This window comes from Salmo trutta, chromosome 36 (assembly GCF_901001165.1).
Source record: "Salmo trutta chromosome 36, fSalTru1.1, whole genome shotgun sequence".
In the NCBI taxonomy this organism is placed as follows: Eukaryota; Metazoa; Chordata; class Actinopteri; order Salmoniformes; family Salmonidae; genus Salmo; species Salmo trutta.
In genome coordinates this window covers 23912816-23934537 of record NC_042992.1, presented here as the reverse complement: position 1 = coordinate 23934537, position 21722 = coordinate 23912816, and the positions used below count along the sequence as shown (strand labels likewise).

Below are 21722 nucleotides of genomic sequence, written 5' to 3'. Positions count from 1 at the left end.
CCCACAATAAGTTGGGTGAATTTTGGCCCATTCCTCCTGACAGAGCTGGTGTAACTGAGTCAGGTTTCTAGGCCTCCTTGCTCGCACACGCTTTTTTAGTTCTGCCCATAAATGTTCTATAGGATTGAGGTCAGGGCTTTGTGATGGCCACTCCAATACCTTGATTTTTTGTCCTTAAGCCATTTTGCCACAACTTTGTAAGTATGCTTGGGGTCCATTTGGAAGACCCATTTGTGACCAAGCTTTAACTTCCTGACTGATGTCTTGAGATGTTGCTTCAATATATCCACATAATTTTCCTTCCTTATAATGCCATCTTTTTAGTGAAGTGCACCAGTCCCTCCTGCAGCAAAGCACCCCCACAACATGATGCTGCCACCCCCGTGCTTCACGGTTGGGATGGTGTTCTTCGGCTTGCAAGCTCCCCCTTTTTCCTCCAAACATAACGATGGTCATTATGGCCAAACAGTTCTATTTTTGTTTCATCAGACCAGAGGACATTTCTCCAAAAAGTACGACGGTTTTGGAGCAGTGGCTTCTTCCTTGCTGAGCGGCCTCGATATAGGACTCGTTTTACTGTTGATGTAGATAATTTTGTACCTGTTTCCTCCAGCATCTTCACAAGGTCCTTTGCTGTTGTTCTGGGATTGATTTTAACTTTTCACACCAAAGTACGTTCATCTCTAGGAGACAGAACGCGTCTCCTTCCTGAGCGGTACAAAGTAGATGTCTTAACCGACTTGCCAAAACGACAGTTTGTTAACAAGAAATTTGTGGAGTGGTTGAAAAACGAGTTTTAATGACTCCAACCTAAGTGTATGTAAACTTTCGACTTCAACTGTATGCACATAACTTAGACCTCATAAGGAATTGATGTCTCGTCTCTCACACAACACAAGCTAGCATTGTCAATGCAAGAGTTACAGCTTGAACACCAACTTTTCATGTCCTTAACTGTAATATGTGTTTGCAGATCCCATAAACATAATAAACACTGACACCCTGTTATAAATGATTGAAAAGAAAGCCATGTTCCACTAATGTAGCAGTAGCATTACAGAGAAAAATATATGTTGTCGCATGTAGCAGTGAGTTGATGAGCTCAATACATGATTCACTAAAGTCTCTCCCTGCGCCATGAGAGTTGTAGTGTATTGTGACATCCTGATGCTCTGCTGTCACTTTGATATTAGCCCCCTGTCTGTCTGTACAGACCCGCCTTGGCTCACTGGAACTCTCCCGGGACATGTATCAGAGCTAATGCCTGCCTTGCTGCCTGCTCGGGGACCTACACTACTGTCCTGGTCTGGATGTGGGGGGTGGGGGGGTTGAAGAAACATCTGTTTCAGTTTACACATGGTATACACCGTCCAATGAAATGCTTACTTACTGGCTCTTTCTAAAAAATGCAGCAACAATAAGAAACAATAAAATATAAAAATGTGAACATAAAGTAAATGGCTCAGTAGAATATAATACATTTCTTAGCATAAGTATAATACAGGAAGGCACAATTTATAGTCCACATTTTACATGTGTTTTGGGGAAGGGGGGATTGGGGGGCAAGTGTTTAAATTGTGCAGTATATAGCAATAATAATAAGAGTCTGGTAGCAGCACTTGTGATGTGTGTGTGTGTAGCATGAATGTATATGTGTGTGTGTGGATGTGTGAATGTCGGGGTGGGTGTGTGCATGAGTGAGGGCCTGTGTGCTAAAGTGCTGAGAATCAGAGCAGGTGGTCAGTCCAGTTCAAGTGTTCAGCAGTCTGATGGCTTGTAGATAGAAATTGTCTCTGAGCCTGTTGTTATCAGACCTCATACTCCGATACCGTCTGCCCAACGGTAAGGGAGTGAACAGTTCGTGGCTGGGGTGTGTGGGGTCCTTGATGATGCTGTGTGCCTTCCTCAGGCTCGTTTCCAGTAGATGTCCTGAATGGATGGGAGCACGGTCCCAGTGATGAAGGGGGCCGTCTTCACCACCTGCTGGAGGGTCTTGCGATTGTGGATGGAGTATTTCCCGTACCAGGCCGTGATGCAAACGTTCAGGACGCTCTCGATGGTGCAGCGGTAGAATCTGGAGAGGACCGTTGGTGGCATACCAAATTTCTTCAGCCGCCTTAGGAAGTAGAGATGCTGTTGCACCCCCTTGGACAAGTGTGGTAGTGTTGCTGCTCCATGTCAAGTCCTCGGGGATGTGGACACAGAGGAACTTCAACCTGCTGACTCTCTCTACTGCAGTCCCGTTGATGTGGATCGGGGCATGTTCCTTCTGTTTCTTGAAGTCAACAATCAACTCCTTTGTTTTGCTGTCATTGAGGGAGAGGCTGTTGTCCTGGCACCACAATGCCAGTTCACTTACCTCCTCCCTATAGGCTGACTGGTTATTAAGCCTACAACCGTGGTGTTGTCTGCACACTTGGTGATGGAGTTGGTGTTGTGCAAAGCCACACAGTCGTGGATGAACAGGGAGTACAGCAGAGGGCTGTGGACACACCCCTGGGGGGCCTCTGTGTTAAGTGTTAGTGTGGAGGAGGTGTTGTTGCCAATCCTCAAAGCCTGTGGTCTGCCCGTTAGGAAGGCCAGGATGCAGTTACAGAGTTTGGTGTCCAGACCCAGGGCTCTGAGCTTGGTGTTGAGCTTGGAGGGAACAATAGTGTTGAATTCTGAACTGTAGTCAATGAACAGCACTCTCACATAGGTGTTGCTCTTGTCCAGATGTGATTCGGCTGGGTGAATAGAAATGGCATCTTCCGTAGATCTGTTGGTGCGGTAGGCAAATTGGAATGGGTCCAGTGTGCCTGGCATGCTGGCCTGGATGTGGGCCATGACCAGCCTCTCGAAGCACATCATTATGACTGATAATTATGAGTGCGGCGAAGCGATATTAATTTGGGCATGTCACCTTTTTTTCTTGGTCACTGGGACAATGGTGGTCTCTTTGAAGCAAGTGTGGACTACAACCTGCGACAGGGATAGGTTGAAGATGTCAGAGAAGATGCCCGCCAGCTGGTCAGCACGCACTCTGAGGACACGGCCAGGGATGCCATCTGGGCCGGCGGCTTTATACTCACAAAGAGAGGGAGAGGAGAGGGGAGGAGGGGAGAGGACAGGAGGGGAGAAAGAAGAGGGGGGGGAGAGGAGGGGGAGCAGAGGAGTGGGGATGAGGGGAGAGGATAGTAGAGGAGAGCTGGGGAGATGTCAGACAATGAGATGTCAAACATCAAAATGTTTGAATTTAGATCTGTGACGGCTTCATCTCCAAACCTATTTCTGTCAGCAGAAGGGAAGGCACAGACAAAAGCAATTTTATATATCTTATTCTGTATCATAGTTTCCTAAGTTAAACCCTTGCTACTTACTGTATCATGTAACATAATAAATTCACAAGGGGAAGCATGGCTAAATGTTATGTAACTAAACATACTGTATATAGAACATGTATAGATTTTACTCTCCCAAAATATATTTAATATGCTAATTAATCATCCTAATTAGGTATTTTATATCTTTTTACATTTATTTTACCTTTGTTTAACCAGGTAGGCAAGATGAGAACAAGTTCTCATTTACAACTGCGACCTGGCCAAGATAAAGCAATGCAGTTCGACACATACAACAACACAGAGTTACACATGGAGTAAAACAAACATACAGTCAATAATACAGTACAAAAACAAGTCTATATACAATGTGAGCAAATGAGGTGAGATAAGGGAAGTAAAGGCAATAAAAAGGCCACGGTGGCGAAGTAAATACAATATAGCAATTAAAAACACTGGAATTGTAGATTTGCAATAGGTGAATGTGCAAAGTAGAAAGTAGAAATACTGGGGTGCAAGGGAGCAAAATAAATAAATACAGTAGGGGATGAGGTAATTGTTTGGGCTATAGATGGGCTATGTACAGGTGCAGTGATCTGTGAGCTGCTCTGGCAGCTGGTGCTTAAAGCTGGTGAGGGAGATAAGTGTTTCCAGTTTCAGAGATTTTTGTAGTTCGTTCCAGTCATTGGCAGCAGAGAACTGGAAGGAGAGGCGGCCGAAGGAGGAATTGGCCCTGGGGGTGACCAGTGAAATACACCTGCTGGAGCGCGTGCTATGGGTGGGTGCTGCTATGGTGACCAGCGAGCTGAGATAAGGCGGGACTTTACCTAGCAGGGTCTTGTAGATGACCTGGAACCAGTGGGTTTGGCGACGAGTATGAAGCGAGGGCCAGCCAACGAGAGTGTACAGGTCGCAGTGGTGGGTAGTTGTCACGCCCTGACCTGAGTGAGACGTTTTGTTTCTCTATTTTGGTTAGGTCAGGGTGTGATTTGGGTGGGCATTCGTGATTTGTAGTTCTTTGTTCTATTCTATGTTTTCTATTTCTAAGTTGTCAGGTTCTAGTTTGGTATTTCTACGTTGGGTTTTGTTTGGGATGATCTCCAATTAGAGGCAGCAGGTCCTCGTTATCTCTAATTGGAGATCATACTTAAGTAGGTTTTTTCCCCACCTGGGTTTGTGGGAGATTATCTTTGAGTCAGTGTATGTTTCACCTCTGCGTCATGGTTTGTTGTTTTTGTCATTCAGTTTATTTGTATGTAATGCATAGTTTCACAGTGTAAATAAAATGTGGAACGATACACACGCTGCACTTTGGTCCGCTCCTCCTTTCGACAACCGTGACAGTAGTATATGGGGATTTGGTGACAAAACGGATGGCACTGTTATAGACTGCATCCAATTTGTTGAGTAGGGTGTTGGAGGCTATTTTGTAAATGACATCACCGAAGTCGAGGATCAGTAGGATGGTCAGTTTTACAAGGGTATGTTTGGCAGCATGAGTGAAGGATGCTTTGTTGCGAAATAGGAAGACAATTCTAGATTTAACTTTGGATTGGAGATGTTTGATGTGAGTCTGGATGGAGAGTTTACAGTCTAACCAGACACCTAGGTATTTGTAGTTGTCCACATATTCTAAGTCAGAACCGTCCAGAGTAGTGATGCTGGGCGGGCGGGCAGGTGTAGGCAGCGATCGGTTGAAGAGCATGCCTTTTGTTTTACTTGTATTTAAGAGCAGTTGGAGGCTACGGAAGGAGAGTTGTATGGCATTGAAGCTCGTCTGGAGGTTAGTTAACACAGTGTCCAAAGAAGGGCCAGAAGTATACAGAATGGTGTCATCTGCGTAGAGGTGGATCAGAGACTCACCAGCAGCAAGAGCGACATCATTGATGTATACAGAGAAAAGAGTTGGCCCAAGAATTGAACCCTGTGGCACCCCCATAGAGACTGCCAGAGGCCCAGACAACAGGCCCTCCGATTTGACACACTGAACTCTATTGGAAAAGTAGTTGATGAACCAGGCGAGACAATCATTTGAGAAACCGAGGCTGTTGAGTCTGCAAATGAGGATGTGGTGATTGACAGAGTCGAAAGCCTTGGCCAGGTCAATGAATACGGCTGCACAGTATTGTTTCTTATCGATGGTGGTTAAGATATCGTTTAGGACCTTGAGCGTGGCTGAGGTGCACCCATGACCATCTCTGAAACCAGATTGCATAGTGGAGAAGGTATGGTGGGATTCGAAATGGTCGGTAATCTGTTTGTTAACTTGGCTTTCGAAGAAAGGCAGGGTAGGATAGATATAGGTCTGTAGCAGTTTGGGTCAAGAGCGTCCCCCCCTTTGAAGAGGGGGATGACCGCAGCTGCTTTCCAATCTTTGGGAATCTCAGACGACACGAAAGAGAGGTTGAACAGGCTAGTAATAGGGGTTGCAACAATTTTGGCAGATAATTTTAGAAAGAAAGGGTCCAGATTGTCTAGCCCGGCTGATTTGTAGGGGTCCAGATTTTGCAGCTCTTTCAGAACATCAGCTGACTGGATTTGGGAGAAGGAGAAATGGGGAAGGCTTGGGCGAGTTGCCGCAATATTGTATTGTCTTATCCCTCATAGCATACGGCAAATCACAGTATAATGAAATCATAACGAGAAGGGAAAACAGACGTAAATGAGTGAGACAAACCATGTAATATCGATAGTCAAAGAGAGAAAGAGAGAGGGAAAGAGAGAGGATGAGAAAGAGAGGAGAGCAGATTAGATAGAAGGCTTTGATGCCAGTCCCGGCTCTGGGAATCCTCCTGTGCCTTGAGGGGAAAACTACCCTCCTCCTCTCCTCCCCACACCCCTCACACAGCATCAATAATGAATGGAAGATATCTTGTTCAGTGGAAGGCAGAACTGAGCTGGCATACTGATTTCTTTCTTTAATGTTGTCAGTGAGTGAACATTATGTAAAAATTGCATCATGGTCTGTGTTTGCTTTGCTTCATTAAATATATGGCTTGTTGGTTCGTGAGTGTTGTCAGTTTATGAAAATAGAAGTATAAGAGTGTGTTAAACACAAATAATGCACCTTCTGGCCTTTTTTTTCTCCACATTTTTTTCTCAGATGTTTTATTTTTATTTTATATTTTATTTAAATAGATAAGTAAATTAAGAACAAATTCTTATTTACAATGATGGCCTTCCAAGAGGCAAAAGGCCTCCTGCGTGGATGGGGGTTGTGATTAAAAATACAAATGTAGGACAAAACACACATCACTACAAGAGAGACACCACACGACCTAAGACAGCGACACAGCATGGCAGCAACACATGACAACACAGCATGGTAGCAACACAACATGACAACAACACGGTAGCAACACAACATGGTAGCAGCACAAACATGGTACAAACATTGTTAGGCACAGACAACAGCACAAAGGGCAAAAAGTAGAGACAACAATACATATCGCGAAGCAGCCACAAGCTTCAGTAAGAGTGTCCATGATTGAGTTTTTGAATGTAGAGATGGAGATAAGACTGTTCAGTTTGAGTGTTTTTTGTAGCTCGTTCCATTAGCTAGCTGCAGTGAACTGAAAGAGGAGCGACTCAGGGATGTGTGTGTTTGGGGACCTTTAACAGAATGTGACTGTCAGAAGGGGTGTTGAATGTGGAGGATGAGGGTTGCAGTATGTATCTCAGATAGTACTTGTATGAGGTGATTACCTCAAGCTCTAAACCCTCAGAGGTAGTAATCAAACCACATGATCTTTGTTTTGGAGGTGTTCAGAACAAGGTTAAGGGCAGAGAAAGCTTGTTGAACACTAAGAAAGCTTTGTTGTAGAGTGTTTAACACAGACTCTGGGGAGGAGCTAGCTGAGTATAGGACTGTATCATCTGCATATAAATGGTTGCGAGAGCTTCCAATTGCCTGAGCTATATTGAGAATAGAGTGCTTGTATTGCAGAAGTATCTTTACTAGGGTGTTAACTGTGTTTCAATTACATAATAATTATATTGTAATTACATAGTTATTACTATAGTCCTTGCTGTGAAATGTACTTTTTTCAAGTGTTCTGTTTCCTATTGTGACCTGAAGGTCATTCAGCGTTGACTTCTAAATTATTACAATCAAGTTAATTTGAAGTGCTTATTGATGTCACAAAACCTCAGTTCAGAGTGTAGTCTACACTAGGCCATAATTAATCAAACATGTGAAGCATGTTTCTCACCTCTTTGCAAAACCATCTATTAAATGCTGATGACACATTTCTCTGCGTCTGAGGGGAGACGAGAAGCCAACGTTAATTCAGTGCGATGGTTATGTTAGACGTGGATCGATCACTGCCTCGTTCATGTTCCGCTACTGAGCTACACTCCCCCTCCTCCTGCATTATATCTATTTTAACAGAGAGAAGAGAGACAGAGGATGGGGGAAGGAGAGAGAAAGAGAGAGCGACAGAGAGAGAGAGGAGAGGAGGTGTGGTGGGATTTCTCCTCTCAGCAGATGTTATTTAAAGGGCATGTTATTCTGCTTTAAATACTGTGTTCATTAGCAATGCAAATCACTTCCAATGCTCATCTGAATAATCCTCTCTGTTACCTAATGCTCTGGCATCTCTGCCACGCGCAACTGTGGTATGGGTACGGGCACTCGTACTATAGCGAGAGAGCGCTCGCTCCCTTCTTTTGCTCCCTTTACTTGTTCCCATCTCTCGCTCTTATCTCTCTCTGCCTCTTTGGTTCCAGGTAGGTTCCAGGTAGGGGTTTCCTACAGTATGGGGACAGCCAAAGAACCACTTTAGGTTGGAGTCATGTCTGTCCTGTTCAACATCATTAAAGTTAATTTGCCTTGCATGCACACGGCGTTCATTAACAAGGTACTTCATTTGGTTTATCTGTCGGCCCCAGCCTCGAACTCAGGCCCTATGTGTAGCTAACTGACCCTCTCTGCCCATTCATTTCCATTTACCCGTTGTTGTTGTCTTAGCTGTTTACCTGTTGTTGTCTTACCCCTTGTTGTCTTAGCGCTCCCAATCAACACCTGTGATTGCTTTATGCCTCTCTCTAATGTCAATATGCCTTGTATACTGTTGTTTAGGGTACCTCTCTTTGTTTTATTTTACTGCGAAGCCCCTAGTCCTGCTCAACATGCCTTAGATGGCTCCTTTGTCACACCCCCCACAAATGCGGAGAACTCACCTAGCTTAACTGGTACCTCCAGAGATGCAACCTCTCTCATTGTCACTCAATGCCTAGGTTTATCTCCACTGTACTTGCACCCTGACATACCCTTGTCTGTACATTATGCCCTGAATCTATCCTACCACGACCAGAAATCTGCTCCTTTTATTCTCTGTTCCCAACGCACTAGACGACCAGTTCTTATAGCCTTTAGCCGAAACCCTCATCCTACTCCTCCTCTGTTCCTCTGGTGATGTAGAGGTTAACCCAGGCCCTGTGTGTTCCCAGGCGCTCTCATTTGTTGACTTCTGTAACCGTAAAAGCCTTGGGTTCATGCATGTTAACATCAGAAGACTCCTCCCTAAGTTTGCTTTATTCCCTGCTTTAGCACACTCTGCCAACCCTGATGTCCTAGATGTGTCTGAATCCTGGCTTAGGAAGGCCACCAAAAATTGTGAAATTTCCATCCCCAACTACAACGTTTTCCGTTAAAATAAAACTGCTAAAGGGGGCGGAGTTGCAATCTACGCCTGGTTGTCCTTTAAAAGTGCTTTCCTCACCATCTTAAATAAGCATGCACCTTTCAATAAAAAAAATAATAAGAACAGATATAGCCCTTGGTTCACTCCAGATTTGACTGCCATTGACCAGCACAAAAACATCCTGTGGCATACTGCACTAGCATCGAATAGTCCCCGCGATATGCAACTTTTCAGGGAAGTCAGGAACCAATATACACAGTCAGTTAAGAAAGCTAAGGCTAGCTTTTTCAAACAGAAATTTGCATCCTGCAGCACTAATTCCAAAAAGTTTTGGGACACTGTAAAGTCCATGGAGAATAAGAGCACCTCCTCCCAGCTGCCCACTGCACTGAGGCTAGGAAACACTGTTACCCCCGATAAATCCACGATAATCGAGAATTTCAATAAGCATTTCTCTACGGCTGTCCATGCTTTCCACCTGGCTACCCCAACCTCGGCCAACAGCTCTGCTGTCACGATAGTTGAAGCCGTGTTGAATGGACCAAACTGCAGACGGAATGTGGATACTCATCTTTTTAATATAAGAGCAAGGCATCCACAGGAAAAACAATAATTACTAACGACAGGCTAACAGGCTACGTACAAACAAAAGACTAGCAGTGTTAGCACAACCACCCACAAACCCAAGTGACAAACATACTCCTAAATATATGACTCCCAATCAGGAACAACGATCCCCAGCTGTTCCTGATCAGGAGTCACAAGACCAACACAGAAACAGACATACTAGACAACACATACAGACTTCTTCTGCCACGTCCTGACCAAAATACTACACCACTACTCCCTCTGCTGGTCAGGACGTGACATCTGCACCCCCCGCAGCAACTGGCCGAAGCCCTCCCCGCTTCTCTTTCACCCAAATCCAGACAGCTGATGTTCTGAAAGAGCGGCAAAATCTGGATCACTACAAATCAGCTGGGCTAGACAATCTGGACCCTCTCTTCCTAAAATTATCCGCCGCCATTGTTGCAACCCATATTACTAGTCTGTTGAACCTCTCTTTCGTATCGTTTGAGATTCCTAAAGATTGGAAAGCGGCCTCGGTCATCCCCCTCTTCAAAGGGGGTGACACTCTAGACCCAAACTGTTACAGACCTATATCCATCCTGCCCTGCCTTTCTAAAGTCTTCGAAAGCCAAGTTAACAAACAGATCACCGACCATTTCGAATCCCACCGTACCTTCTCCTCTATGCAATCCTGTTTCCGAGCTGGTCATGGGTGCACCTCAGCCACGCTCAACGTCCTAAACGATATCATAACCACCATCGATAAAAGACAGTACTGTGCAGCCGTCTTCATCGACCTGGTCAAGGCTTTCGACTCTGTCAATCACCGTATTCTTATCGGCAGACTCAACAGCCTCGGTTTCTCTAATGACTGCCTCGCCTGGTTCACTAACTACTTCGCAGATAGAGTACAGTGTGTCAAATCGGAGGGCCTGTTGTCCGGACCTCTGGCAGTCTCTATGGGGGTGCCACAGGGTTCAATCCTCGGGCCGACTCTTTTCTCTGTATATATCAATGATGTCGCTCTTGCTGCAGGTGATTCTTTGATCCACCTCACCTCTACGCAGACGACACCATTTGGTATACATCTGGCCCTTCTTTGGACAGTGTGTTAATAACCTCTTACATCTAGACGTTCCGCTAGCGGAACACCTGCTCCAATATCCAATGATAGGCGTGGCGCGAATGACAAATTCCTCAAAAATCCCAAAACTTCAATTTTTCAAACATATGACCATTTTACACCATTTTAAAGACAAGACTCTCCTTTATCTAACCACACTTTCCGATTTCAAAAAGGCTTTACGGCGAAAGCAAAACATTAGATTATGTCAGCAGAGTACCCAGCCAGAAATAATCAGACACCCATTTTTCAAGCTAGCATATAATGTCACAAAAACCAAAATCACAGCTAAATGCAGCACTAACCTTTGATGATCTTCATCAGATGACACTCCTAGGACATTATGTTATACAATACATGCATGTTTTGTTCAATCAAGTTCATATTTATATCAAAAACCAGCTTTTTACATTAGCATGTGACGTTCAGAACTAGCATTCCCACCGAACACTTCCGGTGAATTTACTAAATTACTCACGATAAACGTTCACAAAAAACATAACAATTATTTTAAGAATTATAGATACAGAACTCCTTTATGCAATCGCGGTGTCCGATTTTAAAATAGCTTTTCGGTGAAAGCACATTTTGCAATATTCTGAGTAGATAGCCCGGCCATCATGGCTAGCTATTTTGACACCCACCAAGTTTGGCACTAACCAAACTCAGATTTACTATAATAAAATTTGGATTACCTTTGCTGTTCTTCGTCAGAATGCACTCCCAGGACTTCTACTTCAATAACAAATGTTGGTTTGGTTCCAAATAATCCATAATTATATCCAAATAGCGGCGTTTTATTCGTGCGTTCAAGACACTATCCGAAGGGTAAAGAAGGGGCCCGGCGTGTTTCGTGACAAAAAAATTCAAAATATTCCATTACCGTACTTCGAAGCATGTCAAACGCTGTTTAAAATCAATTTTTATGCGATTTGTCTCGTAAAAAAGCGATAATATTCCGACCGGGAAACCCTGCTTTCGTTCAAAGACTAAAAAATAAAAACATGGTGTCGGCTCGTGCACCCGCCCCCAGTCTCATTGTTCTCTGATCGACCACTATCCAAATGCGCTACTGTTTTTCAGCCATGGCCTGCAAAGTCATCATTCACCGTTCTGCCGCCTTCTGAGAGCCTATGGGAGCGTTACAAAATGTCACGTTATGCCAGAGATCCCCTCTTTTGGATAGAGATGATCAAGAAGGCCAAGAAATAGTCAGAGAGGGCGCTTCTTGTTTGGAATCTTCTCAGGTTTTGGCCTGCCAAATGAGTTCTGTTATACTCACAGACACCATTCAAACAGTTTTAGAAACTTTGGAGTGTTTTCTATCCAAAGCTAATAATTATATGCATATTCTAGTTTCTGGGCAGGAGTAATAATCAGATTAAATCGGGTACGTTTTTTATCCGGCCGTGAAAATACTGCCCCCTATCCATTACAAGTTAACAAACCTCCAAACGAGCTTCAATGCCATACAACACTCCTTCCGTGGCCTCCAACTGCTCTTAAATGCTAGTAAAACAAAATGCCTGCTCTTCAACCGATCGCTGCCTGCACCCAGCCTCCCGACTAGCATCACTACTCTGGACGGTTCTGACTTAGATTATGTGGACAACTATAAATACCTAGGTGTCTGGCTAGACTGTAAACTCTCCTTCCAGACTCATATTAAGCATCTCCAATCCAAAGTTAAATCTAGAATCGGCTTCCTATTTTGCAACAAAGCCTCCTTCACTCATGCTGCCAAACATACCCTCGTAAAACTGACTATCCTACCGATCTTTGACTTCGGTGATGTCATTTACAAAATAGCCTCCAACACTCTACTCAGCAAATTGGATGCAGTCTATCACAGTGCCATCCGTTTTGTCACCAAAGCCCCATATACCACCCACCACTGCGACCTGTATGCTCTCGTTGGCTGGTCCTTGCTACATATTCGTCGCCAAACCCACTGGCTCCAGTTCATCTATAAGTATTTGTTATGTAAAGCTCTGCCTTATCTCAGCTCACTGGTCACCATAGCAACACCCACCTGTAGCATGCGCACCAGCAGGTGTATTTCACTGGTCATCCCCAAAGCCAACACCTCGTTTGGTCGCTTTCCCTTCCAGTCCTCTGCTGCCAATGACTGGAACGAATTGCAAAAATCACTGATTTTGGAGACTTATATCTCCCTCACTAACTTTAAGCATCAGCTGTCAGAGCAGCTAACCGATCGCTGCAGCTGTACACAGCCCATCTGTAAATAGCCCATCCAATTACCTACCTCATCCCCATATTTGTTTTTGTTTTTCTGCTCTTGCACACCAGTATTTCTACTTGCACATCCTCATCTGCACATCTATCACTCCAGTGTTAATTGCTAAATTGTAATTACTTCGCCACTATGGCCTTACCTCCTTCCTTCATTTGCACACACTGTATACAGATTTTTCTATTGTGTTAATGACTGTATGTTTCTTTATCCCATGTGTAACTCTGTTGTTGTTTTTGTCGCACTGCTTTGCTTTATCTTGGCCAGGTCGTAGTTTATTTAACTGGCCTACCTGGTTAAATAAAGGTGAAATAAAAAAATAAAAAAAATACACTGATTTCGCTACGTTTCACCATTGTTGTGAGCACAGCATTCTGTCTGGTTCAATCGGTTCATGGGACTGCAGCTGCAAATACAAGCGTGCTCCTTGATGTAGTAACAACTGAATCCACAAATCCAGATTCTAATCCCCCTTGCCTAAGGCCATGCATGGAAGGCTGAGAACCATCAATGGACGTATACTGTAGTTTACTTTTCCTGTTGTGTAAATGTTTTGATGAGAGTAACGTGAGTTTTATATAATCAAAGTTTACTCTCAGCAGCAACCAATAGTATGTGAGTATTTAGTTTTGTAACCATGAATCATATACTGTATTTACAACAGTGCACATGTGCTATATGAGTCATGCATTCAGTCGCCTATATATGTCAGTGGTTTATTTGACACCAAGGATTACATGTAACACCTTTCACACAGAGGATGTGTGTGTGAATTTGTCTGTGTGTGTGTGTTGTGTAAAGGGCAGATTTTCTGTCCTAAAATGCATGCTCAGAGTATTTGAGAATATACACTGTGTAGGTCTATGTACAGTATATAGATGTCATTTTGCAATCCTTTTCGGATTGGTCACCCTCTTCTTTTCCTTCTCTCTTCCCCCTGCCATCCTCTTCTTTTCCTTCTCTCTTCCCCCTACCATCCTCCTCTCTTCCTTCTCTTTTCCTCCTGCCATCCTCCTCTCTTCCTTCTCCCTTCCTCCTGCCATCCTCTGCTCTTCCTACTGTTATTCTCCTCTCTTGGTGTGTAGGAGATTTGAATTCAGAATTAGGCTAGTCTGATGTTGCTGCTGGTGAGACATTCAGAGCAGCGGTGCAATGCAGTACTTTAGTTTGGAGACTTGCAAACTGAAGACCACAGCAAGAAATGACTACCACAAACGTCTCTCTCTCGCCTACTCCCCCATCTCTCTCTCTCTCTCTCTCTCTCTCTCTCTCTCTCTCTCTCTCTCTCTCTCTCTCTCTCTCTCTCTCTCTCTCTCTCTCTCTCTCTCTCTCTCTCTCTCTCTCTCTCTCTCTCTCTCTCTCTCTCTCTTTCTCTCATCCACTCTGATGAGTTAATTCTCTCTCATATGGGGGGTTCTCTAGAGGTAATTGCAGACCCGGTTCAAACACCCTCCCCTACACACACACACACACACACACACACACACACACACACACACACACACACACACACACACACCACGACACGACTCATGTTTCCTTTATTATCCATTATGTAGGCGGCCAGCCTTAATGAACCGAACTGAATAAATCTCATTAACAACTGATGAACACACTCCAAAGATGTGATTCTCTCTTTTCTCTCTTTGTGGAATAGTTGTTTCTGTAGAGACCTAGGAGACGGCAGGTCTAAATTACGCTGTTCCGAGTTTTAACTACTCTCCTCTTCCTCCTTCATCCTTAGAACTTAGAACTCCGTTTTCGTTCCACATTCTGAATGAGACACTGACAGCCTCATCACAGCTTGTGTGCATCTGAAACATCTGAATAATGTTTTAACCTCTAGAGGATACAATCCCGCTAAAGGGATTGGTTGGACAACAACCAGTGAGATAGCACGGCGCGAAATTCAAAACAAAATAATCTCAAAATTACAATTCAAGTATTATACGGCATTTTAAAGATACTCTACTCATTAATCCAATCACATTGTCCGATTTCAAAAAGGCTTTACGGTGAAAGCAAAACATTAGATTATTTTAGCATAGCATCTTAGCAAAAAAAAAAATGCAATTTTCCAAGCACGGATAGCCATCACAAAACCAGATTTACAGCAAGAATTAAGCACTAACCTTTGACAATCTTCATCAGATGACACTCCTAGGAAATCATGTTAGACAATACATGCATTTTTTTGTTCGATCAAGTTTATATTTATATCCAAAAACCCAATTTTTACATTGGCGCTTGACGTTCAGAAAATGTTTTCTCCCCATAACGTCCGGTGAATAGGCACATTTAATTTACAGAAGAACTCATAAACGTTGACAAAATGTATAACAATTATTTAAAGAATTAGAGATAATCTACTACTTTATGCAACCACTTTGTCAGATTTCAAAATAACTTTACGGAAAAAGCACATTGTTCAATATTCTGAGTACAGAACTTAGCCTTCAACGCTAAGCTATACAGTTAGCCTACAACCACAGCGTCGACAAATCTCTAAAAATATGTCCGAAATATTTACTTACCTTTGCTGATCTTCGGCGGAATGCACTCGGATGGGCACCCACTTCCAGAAGAAATTTTCATTTGTTCTGCAAAGTCCATCATTTATGTCCAAATACGTCCGTTTTGTTGACCCATCCAGAACACTTTACAATGCCATATGGCGTGGACGCAAATCCATAGACGAAATGTTCAAAGTTCCATTACCGTTTGTAGAAACACGTCAAACGATGTTTACAATCAATCCTTTAGGGTATTTTTTTACGTAAAATTGCGATAATTTTACAACCGGGTAATAGGTATTCATCCCAGAAGAAAAATAAAAAACAACGAAGTCACGTGCACGCGCGTCATAAGACACCTGTCCTCAGACTGACCAGTGATTGACTGAGCCACAATTTTCTGCCCGGTAACAGGTGACGGATGAAACCAGTTCCTAAAGATTGTTGATAGCCAATGGAAGAGTTAGAAGGTGCAACCTTAATCCTATGTCACTGTAGTTTTTCAAGGGATTCAAAAGAAAAACTACATTTCTAATTTCTCCCACTTCCTGATTCAATTTTTCTCAGGTTTTTTGCCTGCCATATGAGTTCTGTTATACTCACAGACACCATTCAAACAGTTTTAGAAACTTCAGAGTGTTTTCTATCCAAATCTCCTAATAATATGCATATTCTATTTTCAGGGCCAGAGTAGTAACCGGTTTAAATTGGGTATGTTTTTCATCCGGCCGTGAAAATACTGCCCCCTAGCCCCAACAGGTTGGGTAGGGGTGACTGTTAGCCTGGGTAATAAGCCTAATATCTAATGGGTAATGTAGTAAAGTGTGTCTTACCTGTAAAATGTAGTAGTGATGCCTGTTGGAATCGTCGAGCGTCTGCCCATAAATGTTTTCATAATCTTCATCATACTTAACCTGCTCTCATCAAATCTGATGACTAACTTGAGATGTTGAGTATCACTTGCATTTCTTTCTCTTTTTAATAACAGTGTGTGGCAATCACTCTCACAATGAGGAAGTGCTTATGTTAGCTTTGATTTCCAGCTGATTATATTTCTGTCAAATTGCAGTGTTTTTTCTCCCAAGCTTGCGGTGTGTTTGTGTATGGGACGTGTACGTGTGTGTGTGTGTGTGCATATTGTATGTAGCTTGCAGTGTGTGTGTGTGTGTGTGTATGTACCAGTCAAAAGTTTGGACACACCTACTCATTCAAGGGTTTTTCTTTATTTTTACAATTTTCTACATTGTAGAATAATAGTGAAGACATCAAAACTATGAAATAACACATATGGAATCAAATCAAAGTTTATTTGTCACGTGCGCCGAATACAACAGGTGTAGACCTTACAGTGAAATGCTTACTTACAGGCTCTAACCAATAGTGCAAAAAAGGTATTAGGTGAACAATAGGTAGGTAAAGAAATAAAACAACAGTAAAAAGACAAGCTATATACAGTAAGACAGGCTATATACAGTAGACAGGCTATATATAGTAGCACAATTGGTTGGGCGCCCGTAAAACTGCTGCCATTTCTTCCGGCGCCATTTTGTCAGGAAAGGAATCATGTAGTAACCAAAAAAGTGTTTAACAAATCGGAATATATTATATATTGGAGATTGTTCATTGGCCACCCTTTGCCTTGATGACAGCTTTGCACACTCTTTGCATTCTCTCAACCAGCTTGATGAGGTAGTCACCTGGAATGCATTTCAATTAACAGGTGTGCCTTGTTAAAAGCTAATTTGTGGATTTTTTTCCCTTAATGTGTTTGAGCCAATCCGTTGTGTTGTGACGAGGTAGGGGTGTTATACAGAAGATAGCCTTATTTGATAAAAGTCCATATTATGGCAAGAACAGCTCAAATAAGCAAAGAGAAACAACAGACCATCATTATTTTAAGACATGAAGGTCAGTCAATGCAGAAAATGTCAAGAACTTAGAAAGTTTCTTCAAGTGCAGTTTCAAAAACCATCAAGTGCTATGATGAAACTGGCTCTCATGTGGACTGCCACAGGAAAGAAAGACCCAGAGTTACCTCTGCTGCAGAGGATAAGTTCATTAGAGTTGACTGCACCTCAGGTTTCAGCCCAAATTAATGCTTCACAGAGTTCCAGTAACAGACACATCTCAACATCAGCTGTTCAGAGGAGACTGCGTGAATCAGGCCTTCATGGTCAAATTGCTGCAAAGAAACCACTACTGAAGGACACCAATAAGAAGACGAGACTTACTTTAGGCCAAGAAACACAAGCAATGGACATTAGACCGGTGAAAATCTGTCCTTTGGTCTGATGAGTCCAAATTTGAGATTTTTGGTTCCAACCACAGCGTCTTTGTGAGACACAGAGCTGGTGAACAGATGATCTCTGCATGTGTGGTTCCCACCGTGAACCATGGAGGAGGAGGTATGATGGTGTGGGGTACTTTGCTGGTGACACTGTAAGTGATTTATTTTGAATATAAGGCACACTTAACCAGCATGGCTACCACAGCATTCTGCAGCGATAGGCCATCCCATCTAGTTTGTACTTAGTGGGATTATCAGTTGTTTTTCAACAGGACAATGACCCAAAACACCTCCAGGCTGTGTAAGGGCAATTTGACCAAGAAGGAGAGTGATGGAGTGCTAGGGCTGCGCAATATGGCCAAAATATCATATCATGGAATTTTTCAAATCTTTGATGTTATTTGACGGTATTTTATGTTTTGGATTAATAAAAGTTCTACATTTGCTTCATAGTAGTCCGTGACCCTAGGGTGGCAACACATATTCTAAATTATTTCAATGGGTCTTTCTCCATTCTGATTGTTTTATACTGTTCAATTCAACTTCAACCTAAAATAATTTCCTGCATTTACATACATTTCTGCATTTCCTGCACTCATTTGAGATAATGTCCACACTGCCACGATATGGGAAAAAAACTAGGCCTTATTTTTTACCAAATGTTGCAATTGCGATTTTGATCAAAGCACTTGGGGAAATCTTTGGAATCATGGAAATAGAATGTTTATTCTAATTCTATAGTTAGAATGTAATACTGGGCACTTTGAATATAGTGTTGTTTGACATGACAACGAATGAAAATGCCATTGACAAGTTATTGTGACAGGGTAGGAACCAAAGTGATGTTCAGTGTTTCCTAGGGGACCCTATAATCTTTGGCTATATTTAATCTTTGTTCTCAAACATACGACTATTTTACACCATTTTAAAGGTACACGTCTCCTTAATGTAACCACATTGTCCGATTTCAAAAAGGCTTTATGGCGAAAGCATAAAGTTAGATTATGTTAGGACAGTTCCAACACAAGAATAAGCACACAGCCATTTTCCTAGCAAGGACAGGCGTCACAAAAAACAGAAATCCAGCTAAAATTATGCACTAACCTTTGACGATTTTAATCAGATGACACTCCTAGGACATCATGTTACACAATACATGCATTTTTTGTTCGATAAAGTTCATATTTATATCCATAAACCCCATTTTACATTGGCGCGTGAAAAAATATTTTGCCTCCAATACTGCCAGTGAATCAGCACAACAATTTACAAAAATACTCACCATAAACGTTGCTAAAATATTAAACTGTTATTCAAAGAATTATAGATGAACATCTCCTTTATGCAAACGCTGTGACAGATTTCAAAAAAGCTTCACAAGGAAAGCACACTTTCCTTGTGAAAAATACACTAGGCAATATAGATACCCGCCATTTTGGAGTCATCTAAAATCATAAATAGCATTAGAAATATTCACTTACCTTTGATGATCTTCATCAGAAGGCACTTCCAGGTATCCCAGGTCCACAATAAATGTTGTTTTGTCCGATAAAGTCCATAATTTATGTCCAAATAGCTCCTTGTTGTTAGCGTGTTCAGTTAGCTACTCCAAATGTAGGAAGCGCGCAGAAAATGTCACGACGAAAAGTAAAAAAAAGTTATATTTACGTTCGTTCAAACATGTCAAACGTTGTATAGCATCAATCTTTAGGGCTTTTTTCACTTAGAACTTCAATAATTTTACAACCGGACGATTGCAATGTCTTGAAAAACGTTTTGGAACACAGCTAACTCTCACGTGAATGCGCGCCAATGAACGCCAGTACTTTTCTGAGTCAACAACTTCCAACTTCCTCTGTTCGCTCTCTGTTCATCATAGACGCCTCAAACAACTTTCTAAAGACTGTTGACATCTAGTGGAAGCCGTAGGAAGTGCAAAATTAACCCTAAGTCACTGTGTGTTCGATAGGCAATGACTTGAAAGGACTACAAGCACCAGAATTCCCACTTCCTGTTTAGATTTTTCTCAGGTTTTTACCTGCCATATGAGTTCTGTTATACTCACAGACATCATTCAAACAGTTTTAGAAACTTCAGAGTGTGTTCTATCCAAATCTATCCAAATCTCAAAATATAATAATCTACTAATAATATGCATATTCTAGTTCCTGGGCCCGAGTAGTAGGCCGTTTAATTTGGGTACGTTTTTCATCCGGCCGTGAAAATACTACCCCCTACCCTAGAGAGGTTAACTTGCTAAGAAAATACAAACTAGCTGTTTGCAGTTGTAAGAAACACAAACTAATATTGTAATTATTGAACACTTGGGGATTTATAATAAGATCAAAGTAGAAACAACATTGTTGTCATCAACATTGTTGCATGTGCTGCATTGACCATGCAGACTGAACGAAAGTGTCTTGTGGTCAAACAAACAACAAATGCGCTCCTTGAGTGACAGGGGGTGGGACTAGGTCTGTGTGGAAAGCGGCATGGAGAGAGAGAGAACGGAGAGGGATGACTCAAGTAGCGGAGTAAACTATAAAAATGGACGTTACACATGGCGTATCACATTTAACAAATCAAACATTAAAATACCGTTATAGAAGGTAAAGTAAAAACCCAAACCGGTCCATGCATAAATACCGGTATGTAGTAAAATACGGTATACCGCCCAGCCAGATGACCTGGCTTCCACAATCCCCCGACTTCAACCCAATTGAGATGGTTTGGGATGAGTTGGACCGCAGAGTGAAGGAAAAGCAGCCAACAAGTGCTCAGCATATGTGGGAATTCCTTCAAGACTGTTGAAAAAGCATTCCAGGTAAAGCTGGTTGAGAGAATGCCAAGAGTGTGCAAAGCTGTCATCAAGGCAAAGGGTGGCTACTTTGAAGAATTCAAAATATATTTTGATTTGTTTAACACTTTTTTGGTTACTACATGATTCCAAATGTGTTATTTCATAGTTTTGATGTCATCACTACTATTCTACAATGTAAAAATAAAGAAAAACCCTTGAATGAGTGGTACTGTACTTTTGACTGGTACTGTATGTAATGAAGCCTGCATGTGTGTGTGCATTCTGTATGTGGGGTGTTGAGAGTTTACTGGTGGCAGTATGAGATGTGACTCACCTCTCTCTGAACTGCAGGAGTAGGTGGATGCCAGTGAGACTGTTGGCACATCCTCTCCCCGCCCGTGCCAAGCGTTTCTACCCATACGCCAACCGCCACGTCTGGCGAGGGGCGTCCCTGGCACACTGCCCAGTACCTTCTCTCCTCTCTGCTCGCTCCCCAAAGAAGATGGGGATGGAGAGAGAAAATCCTCTTTAGAGATAAGTGAGCTTCTTAGTGCATGTGGAGCCAGATCCATTCAATGTGTTCCTGAAAATCTCCTCCCCATTCAGTCAGTCAATGAGGAAAAAAAATGCTGAGCATTGCTGCTGTATCAACAAGCCATGCCGTGAGCTCTTTCACCCTCCCACCCACCCCTCTCTCTCTCTCTCTCTCTCTCTCTCTTTCTCTCTCTCTTTATCTCTTATTTCTCTCTCTCTTTCTGTCTCTTTCTCTCTCTCCATCTCAACAAGCCTACACCCTGTCCTTTATTTCTCTCTCTTTCTCTCTGGGTTCTCCTTCCTGTTCCCCTGCCCGACTGCTTCCTGTTGGACTTCCTGTATGGTCACATGACAATATTCTGTCAGTCTATTGAATACGACACTGCTCAGCCTCCCACACACCCACTCACAACTGAGACAGACCAGATCAGATGATGCAAAGACTTGAGGAAAACATGCCTCAGCAAATATTGGCTTGCATTGTCGTTGATTTAATAAAACCTCTGCAGCAGCTAAGGCTATACTCTTGCTATGTACATCCCATCAGCAAAATCCTCTCTCTAGTTCTCTGGAATTCCTCTCAGGATTGCTCCAAATTTCTAGTTCTCTGGAAATCCTCTCGGGATTGCTCCAGGGAAAAAGAGGAGTCCTCTACTCGACTCGCAGAACTCTGGAA

General features: G+C 42.7%; 1 protein-coding gene across 1 annotated transcript; it reads right to left on the bottom strand.

Annotated features, from left to right (window-relative positions):
- Window positions 1-1918: 1918 nt before the first annotated feature.
- Window positions 1919-20999, bottom strand: LOC115175688 (uncharacterized). Its single transcript, XM_029735126.1, has 3 exons — window positions 20847-20999; window positions 2903-3059; window positions 1919-2758 (listed from the first exon to the last, which is right to left on the bottom strand). The coding sequence occupies exons 1-3, from the start codon at window positions 20929-20931 to the stop codon at window positions 2356-2358; spliced, it is 645 nt and encodes a 214-aa protein (XP_029590986.1). The 5' UTR covers window positions 20932-20999; the 3' UTR covers window positions 1919-2355.
- Between the last annotated feature and the right edge of the window lie 723 nt (window positions 21000-21722).